General features: G+C 33.1%; 1 protein-coding gene across 2 annotated transcripts in view; it reads right to left on the bottom strand.

The window, feature by feature from the left end:
- LOC106461941 (nascent polypeptide-associated complex subunit alpha-like) overlaps nt 1–9214 on the bottom strand; it is a 24607-nt gene that overhangs the window by 4619 nt on the left and 10774 nt on the right. For both annotated transcript variants that reach the window (XM_013921808.2, XM_013921809.2), the window contains exon 6: nt 2781–2903. In XM_013921808.2, the coding sequence (XP_013777262.1) occupies nt 2781–2903 (123 nt within the window). The remainder of the gene's footprint in view (nt 1–2780; nt 2904–9214) is intronic.

The raw sequence follows: 9214 nt of genomic DNA, 5'->3' as shown, positions 1-9214 counted from the left end.
GTGTGTGTGTGTGTGTGTGTGTGTGTGTGTGTGTGTGTGTGTGTGTGTGTGTGTGTGTGTATATATATATATATATATACATACATACACACACACACACACACACACACACAAAAACATACACTTGTTTCTCTTGTAATATGGACAGTAGCATGAGAATGGATCTTAAATTAAGGTATAAATAAATTTGTGTGTCAAGTAGCATCCAGTTACTCCATAAAAACATTGGTATTAACACTAGTTCATCTTAGTTCTTGTAGGGCAGTTTTCCCACTTTCACAAACTACCATATTAGAAAAAAGAAATTGGCAACCAAAATCATATTAAAGGTAGTCTAATTTACAAAACCATATCCAGTGCAATAGACAATTTGAAAATTAAAGCAGTCAATACATCAAAGTACCAAAAGTTAAACCCATGAACTTCTGAATGCCTATTTGTATCTTGTTTTCACATATTTTCTTAATTATTATTAATAGACAGCAAATGGTTACCCCTTTTTTTAATGAGACATTTCTATACAAAACTTTCGAGATGGGTCAGGGTAAAAGGCCATGTCATCTCATTTATTAACTCGCATACAAAATTTTATTGAACTCCTATTTCATGAAATTATGTCAATAACTTTGGTATCAAACTGTAGATTATAATTCAAATTTTAGAACTATACATTACTCAATTTCTTAATTTAAAAGTAAATATTAAAAAACAGATAAACATCGATTTTTGTGGTATGTTGAATTCAGCACTGGTTCAAATTAGATGTTTGTGAAGTCAAAATACTAAGTCTATAGTTTCGCATGAATTACAAACTACAATTACCGATATTGACAAGCCAGAATATAAAAATAAGAATGTCTAATCTTTTCTATTTGCTAAGATATTGCTCATGTAATAAATCAAACACAGTGGCACACTGCCCACCTCTCTCCATTTTTTTTAAAAGCTCCTTTATATACACTTACTTCTACATATGACATGAATAACCAATCCAAAGCTCAGAATGTCCACTTAGTGGCTTTCTCAGCCATTTTAAATTCTTAGGATGCCATTTCTTTCTTTTGAACCAAGATTTCAAGGAGGTAGAGCGTGTCTTTAGTCTGCTTGAAATTTAATATTTTTTTTAGACTAAAATACATCTGAGTTACTGAGCTTGATAAATTATAGTGGAATTCTATGGTATTGATGTAGTATTTTATGATTTTTTAGTTATTCAAATTTATATATGAAACCTAAAAAAAGTTATTTTGTTTCATATCCTCCATGTGCAAATGCATGTGCATGAAAACTATAGGAAGCGCAAAATGACTATGAGGTCAGTCCCAGGGACTGAGCCTGTGCTGAAAGAGTTGAAGTTTATTTCATTTACATGTTTGCAAAGCTCTTTTCCTTATTCAACTAAATATTAGCAGAATCTTTCATAATTTAAAATGATCTACATCTTTACTTATATTCTGAGTTAATTTTATTCTTGTATGTAATGAAGATAAAAGTTAATATAACAGAATACCCCTACAAAAGAAAAACAATGCAAAAAATTGAAGAACCCTAAAGTACAGTATATTAATGCAAAAATTCTGTTTCAGTAATATCAAATTATAAAACATTAATTAAGTGCTGCAACCTCCTGCTCTAATCCACAGTTTGTGGTAGCAAGTGTTGTATCTGTAGCACTGTTTCCTTATTTAATCTAACATATTGAGTAAATTTTGTTTGATGTGACTTTTAATGACAATCTTAATTACAATTTAACTCGGTTTAAGATAGAACCAACAATTACTGCATCTCCTCCCCCCCTCCCCAAGAGGAATCTTGAAGACTTATTGGTTCTCAGCTTTGAAAAGAGTTAGAGCCTAAAGCCAATAAACATTGGAAAGGGTAGATGCTAAGCTTTTATGATATGTTACTTAAGATCCAATAGTATTGTGTGCAAGTTAGATGTGTTTGAATATAGTGAGTTGGATGCAGTCAGAGGTAATGTAGCAACATCAACACACAATGTTGGAATACTTTTCAATTACTTATGGCTTGGGATTATTTTTTTCCCTGGTGGTTTGATGACATTCTTTTAAATTTCTGATGAATGTTATTGTATTATATTATGTCCATGTGAAAACTACAGCAGCATTCTTTTATTACAAAAATCAGGTAAAGATACTGAGATTAGCAAGTATGGTTAGCTATGACCTGCAACGTAAGCTATTTGAATGATGCAGCTTCTTTTATTGAACATTCTTTGACGTCTGTTGTGTTCAAACAATACAAAAATAACATTTCATTGAAAACATTATTAATTATTAGATATAAATTTATCTCAATCAGAAATACTATTGATAGAATATTGTTACCATGCCTTACACAGATAACAGGGTCACCATATTTAAAAAGGTCACAGTTCACCAGTAAGTCTTTGTCAGTCATAATATATTTGTATGATTTACAGTGGAATTGATGAAAATCAAACAAGTTAAAAATGATTGGATATATAAAATCAGATTTTCTAAGGATTAACAAAAAAATTAAAAGTTCTATGCAAAAGGAGTACTTTATAGTTGTTACAAAACAGCTTCACAACAAAATGTTATATTTCATAACCTAAAAAAAATGATACAAATATTAATTTTTTTATGTACTTCTTTGAAATGGAAACAAAACACCATTTAGTATTTGAAGTGATCAAGTATTGTCACTAACAATAAAAAGAACATGGGATATAAGAGATACCTCTCTGGTCCAGAAATAAGTAATGTCTAAATGAATATTAACAAAAACAAACTTACCATAATAGCATTTACAATGTCATTATTGTTGTTCTTCAGTGCTTTAACAGCTTTAGTTCTGGTGACATTAGCTTGGGACATAACTAATTCAATGTCCTTACTTTCAACACCAGCCTCATCCACCTACACAGAGATCACAGTTAGTTGAAAAAAAAATGTACAAATATCTTAATTCTCAGCAATCAGATCACAAATGATATTTAAGAAGCACTACCAGTAATGGTTTATTCACAAAATAGTTAAATAGTAATAATTTTTAAATTGACAAACCACATTATCCATTACTCAACTAACAATAAGGAAATAAGTCACCCTGAATATAAATTTACCACTTTCAGGATATCATATACAAATAACCCCAGTGTAAATATGGGTATGGCTTAGTGAGGACCACAGAATATAAACAGTCATGTCACCAATAAAAGGATCCCAAGGCTTACTGTATTTGCACTTAGTCACTTATTCAGCAAGAAACTGCCAGGTTACTTGCAATACCGATTAAAAATAAATAGGGTGACAATTCAGTTCCATTCACATCAGAAAGCAATTTCTGCACAGCCTGGGCAACCAAACCCAACAGAACTTACTCTTCAAGTTGTGAGAGGTGTGGAAAATGACTCATACCAAATGGTTGTTACTTTTGCAGGACAGGTGAAAATGTATCCCAATATTATTAGGCTACATTGGCAGAGTAGCTAGACATAAACCACTCCTTACTCCAAGCAGTATTGTACACAAATTAAATGAGAATCACAGATGGTATCACACCCTCCTTTCATTTTCTGACAAGTTCAGTTTTCCGCAATTCTCTAACAATGGATACACGTGGGGTTGGCGACTATCTTATCAATGTCTTTCAATTGTCTACAAGTTACAAAAAATATAGGGGTATTTCCATTTAATTATGGGGTATCATATGGGCAAGTGGACAATCATAACCAGTTGTAAGCAGAAGTTATCACAATTCTCAATCAAGGCTTTCAACCTGTCTATGCAAATGACCAGCATACTACAAAGGCAGTATTTTAATGGAAGATGGGGGTTCGTGCTAATTCAGCCCGAGTCATGAAATAATTTTAAGGTCATGACATTAACACACCCTCATTGTTAGGCCAATTGCTAGATATGAACCCTATCAAGCGTGTGTGGTTCTTTCACGATTATTCCCTGTGAAAGCATCCCAGAGAATTAACTTTTTAAGGACATTCTCATCCAAGTTCATTGATAGGAATCGGGGTGCAATCCCATAAACCCATATTTCAGATTTTGTAAGCCAAGCTTCCATTATTGTACATGTGTTATGACTCACAAAATACTGTAGAAACCTTTACCCAATGAAAACAATCAAAAGTGCAAGTTGCTTTTAGAATAAAAAAAAAAAAAAGTCAATATGTGATATCCAGAGAGTTTGAAATATAGCATAGTCTACAATCTGCATCCTCTGTTAGTATTGACCCACTAATGTTGTCAATTTGAATGTCAGCAGGAAGTCATCATTTATGTATCAATAACTGCATTAGATTTCTTTAGTTACAACTTTTCTACAATTTCCACATTGACAAATGACAGTGTATTGAATGGAAATTTAAAATAATAATTTACTAATGTGAAATTTACTGTTTATACTGACTTCATACTTGCCATCTACTACATACTTTTAAAGTTAACTTGCAACAATTGTTAAATTGTAGACAATTATTGGTTTCTACATCTAACTTTTAGTGATTGTCATGTTGTTTAATAAAGCGAAACTATGCTAGTTACTGCAAGTACTAACAAATTTCAACAGTTTTACTTTACTGTGAATCATAAGTAAGGCCACATTTTCACTTAAAAACTTTCACTCTGTGCGTGTTACCATACAAATTCAGATTTGTTGCCAATCACATATATTCTTTATTAAACATCCCCATATGATATTACATTTGGCCACTTGGTTAAACAAACAATTTAACTTTAATTATATACTAATATAATTAAACTGTTAAGTGTACCAGAGGTTGAAATGCCAGGAACTTTTGCTAATATAAAAAAAAATTCCTGTATGTATTTTACGGCATTAGAGGTTAATACTATACATCCATATTTTTTCCCTACTATTAATGCATGTACACATCTTTTATATTTTTTAATATTATTAAATGATATCTGATATAACAGTATAAAAATTATGGCATTAATGTGAGTTATGTTTGGGTAAATTTAAAATAGGGAATATGGACTTGAGAAAAGCATCCTATATTTTGTATTTTCCATTCACTTTGAATCGTGTTCCAACCAACACTATTTGTAGTAGAATACAATTCATTTTAAGGTTATGTTTGTCACTGGTGAATAAGCAGTACACTTTGATTTGATCTATGAGGCAAAGTTGCAAAAAAGTAACTCTGATGAATACAGCTGGGACATTTTCAAATTTTATGATGAAATTTCAAATTGTTAAAAATTTTAAATTTACTGTATCTGTAAAAATTTAAGATAAAAATACAGCTTAGACTCCATACACCTCAGCCTATGGCGAGGTATATAGTACTCCACAATGACACTTCCATAGTAACATTAATGGCACTGTTTTGACCCTTGGAAAATTAGCGAGTCATATTATCATTATTTAGGTCACTACAGTGATGAAAGACACAAGGTATAATGTGACTATTACTTTTTAGAAGAATAACAGATTTATATAATTTATATCAAAAAAAAAACTGAGAAAAAATAGTGAAAAAAAAAATATATATATATATAACTACACAATTCACTACACTGTTTCATTCTGCTTGTGGAAATCCAGAGTTAACACGTTTGTAACAGAAAAAGTTTACAATGGCAGTTAGGATTGGGTTCTCAAGTGTAAATCTTAGAAAGCAAGAATTATTTTGCAAAATTCACACACATTGATAATTCAACCATTATGAAATGAGTTCCCATATCACATAGTGACAACGTTTATACTAACAAGGCCTTGACCTTAACCTTTGAAGATACTAGTAAATGATTACTAGTTGGAGTTTTTTCACTAGTAAATTCAGGACTGCTACTAGCAACATTATTCTTCTCTAAGATAATCTGTATCTGTGTCATAATTAATTATTTCATGTATTACATGTTAATAAATAAATCTATATTCTATTTATATATATATAAATCTTCTATGCACATGCTTTTTGAATATCATAATATATTTTAATTACATGACAGTTTTAATTTCAACTATTTCTCAAAAGTGAGCACCAGTATTCCACTGCCGGTGGCTACCCTAAACTAAAAAAAAAATACATTAATAGTAAAATTTTAAACACTAAATGTTGAAGAAGCATATTATGACATCAGGCCTAACACTTGTGTTAAACATAGCCAGATTAAGGGGAATATGGAAAGAATATCTGCAATTTATGTGCTTTAAGGAGCAACTACTTGGGCACAATATTTCTAACCGTGCTGCTGGAAAACTGCACTGCAGAGGTCAGATGGTGTGAATATTGCTGGCTGGCTCAGATTCTATTTGTCTTTGCAACCCACAAAATGAGTTGAAGCTGCAGTGTCACTATCTCCGTTTCCTGATACTTAATATAAGCATGTCATACAGCTCAAACAGGGATCACATGGCACCAGCCAATAATAGATGACCATTTGATGGGTACAATATTCAGTGCTATGTACACTATACAATTGGTGTCTTTAGGAAGCCAACCCCTATATTATGTATGAAATAAAGGATTAAAAAAAGAAATCAATACAGATACAGATCATCAGAAAGCGAGATATGAAGAGCTACCTGGCATAGTCACTATCTCCAATGTATACACAAACACACACACTTTTCAGCTATCCAGAGCATCCCATGATCGAAAACAAGCTAACAGCCAAAACAAGGATTTCACATTTTCATTCATCATCACCTTTCTTCAACAGGCCTAGTGCCTACCTATTTCTAGCAGTAACTATAATTTTATCATCATTTGATAGAGCAAAATAGTCTTCACGATCTGATCTTTGACTACTTAATTTCTTTTCTTCTTGTTATTATTATTATAATACGCAAAATTTATAAAGCTTTAGAATACACTCTATAACTAGTAACCCACATACAGTATCTTATAAAAAGTAAACAAACAAGTATTAGGGAAAAAACATTTATTGCCTACCTATTTCTAGCAGTAATTATAATTTTATCATCATTTGATAGAGCAAAACAGTCTTCATGATCTTGAACTACCTATTTTATTGTTATTCTATGCAAAATTTCTAAAGCTTTAGAATACACTATAACCTAGTAACTCACGCATGCCATCTTATAAAAAGTAAACAAAGTATTAAGAAAAAAAATTATTGCTAAATAAAAAAAGTTATGCAGGTCTGGTTACTGAATTTCAAAAAAAGAACAAACAAGATAGGGATGGAAATGGACATATCACTTGATCCAGATAATGATCACATAGCAGATTAAGCCATCTCAACTTTACATGGAGAATAGAATCCCTACATTACTGGCTTCCTCACTGGTAAAACAAACAGAACCAGAATTTCCAATCATAAAATGTTTCTCTACTGTAAAATAATCATAATAGTATTAATCTAAAGTTAATTAAAGGAAAGGTATAATGATGAAAGCTGAGATTCTATTCCAACATCAAGCTTTCAACAGACAAAGTGGAGAAGCCAGTAATGTAAAGTTTCATCTGGCTGGACATATCCACTGGGAACTACTGGTGTCCTGTACTTCACTTCCAGGAAATATCCAGCCCTACATTTCAAGTGAAGGGTGGGCCAAATCCATCCCTTACACAGGGGAGGGGAAGGCACCATTAACAGAAAAATCTCACTAAAACAACCTTCCCAGTGACTGGGAAAGTAAGGGTTCTCCCATGCTTTGGAGGGGGGGGGGTGATACAAGGTGAATTCAGATAGTGTGTATGGATCTCTGTCATCAGCCACAATCATCTGGAATTGGGTTCTGTCCCCACGGAGAGACAATGCAGAGTTAATACAACTACAAACAGCAAGCATGAGCTAGGTGTAAGGGCAAGACCACACCTCGTGCTGTTTTTCTTTTCCCCTAAAAGGTGTGAAACAACTACAATACTTGTATAGATATAGTGCCAAAGCACTCTTACAGAAAACCCCAGCTCAGCAGTGGACACTGAGCAGGGATGATTGAGTTTAACACTTTCTGTTCTCCCCTGCTCAATGCAGATTTTTGTATGTATTCCCTATGAGGCAATGCCAACCACTCAGTGGGTTCTTATGGCATTCAGCAAAAGGAACATAGAGTGTAGTTCCTCAAGTACCATTTTATCTGGTGAATCTTACCTCTTCTTGTTTGGTTTGTGGTTTGTTTTTTTGTTTCAGTTGAGGAAATTGCAATTTGTTGGGATGTGTACAAAAAATCATGGTACACACATGCAAGTGTCATGAAATGTACGAATGACATGGAGATGACTGAAAAATACAACGGATAAAACTCATGACACTAGAGCCTTTGGGTAAACTGAAGAATGGCAACTGGGAAAAACCAGAAACTGCCCAATAATGCAAATAATGTGAGATGAATGTGTTAGGGGTAGTCCACATATCAGCCTGTAAGATCTCTTCCAGAAATCATCTACAACTTCAAAAGTATCTGAGCCCTGTCATAGCAGGAGTGTGCTCTACTAAGTGAGGTAAAGGGATAACAAATGAATGTCAGGTCCATGAAGAGATAAAATGGCTCCAGTCACAAATGAGTGTGGGCCTGTGATTTTTTTTTATAATTTACTTAGCATACATTGTCAAAAGTAACCTAAAGTAGAAGTGCAAGCAAGTGGATGGAACAAAAGTACAACAAGGACAAAAGCAATGTAGCACTAAAGAAAGAAAGACAGTCAACTGAGTTGAATAGAAACTTAAAAACATGTCTAAACACGGGTAATGCTGAGGAAAGAATGAACCCATGATCATGTGCTAGAGCTCACAAGGATTATCGTGCATGGAGGTCGTGTCACCCTTCTATTGGTGGAGAAGCATAGCACCATGCTGCTTATGCCATAGGTTGGTGCAATACACGTAGACATGCGTAAGGGTGGGAGTTTGTTCAAGGCTTGTGACATATGTAGGAAATTTTATTTGTTTCATTTTTGTAGTATACATATATTTTGTGAAATGTTTACTTTTGAGAACAGTTTTCAGTCAGTGTCATTTGTCAACATTACTGCTTCCTAGTTGTGAAAGTAGTGTACAATAGAATCTCAGTCAAAATCAGTTTTTACAAAATCTAAGTGTATTCAAATAAAAACAGACTAAACCGGTATAGATGTACATGTGTGTGTGTGTGTGTGTGTGTGTGTGTGTGTGTGTGTGTGTGTGTGTGTGTGTGTAGTGTGGTGTGTGTGTGTGTGTGTGTGTATAACTTCTCTATGTGTATACGTACTAATACGAACAACTAACGTAACTAAAAC

Source organism: Limulus polyphemus, unplaced genomic scaffold (genome assembly GCF_000517525.1).
Source record: "Limulus polyphemus unplaced genomic scaffold, Limulus_polyphemus-2.1.2 Scaffold1062, whole genome shotgun sequence".
NCBI classification, from domain to species: domain Eukaryota; kingdom Metazoa; phylum Arthropoda; class Merostomata; order Xiphosura; family Limulidae; genus Limulus; species Limulus polyphemus.
Note: the sequence above shows the minus strand (reverse complement) of the source record. Positions and strands in the feature narration are given on the sequence as shown.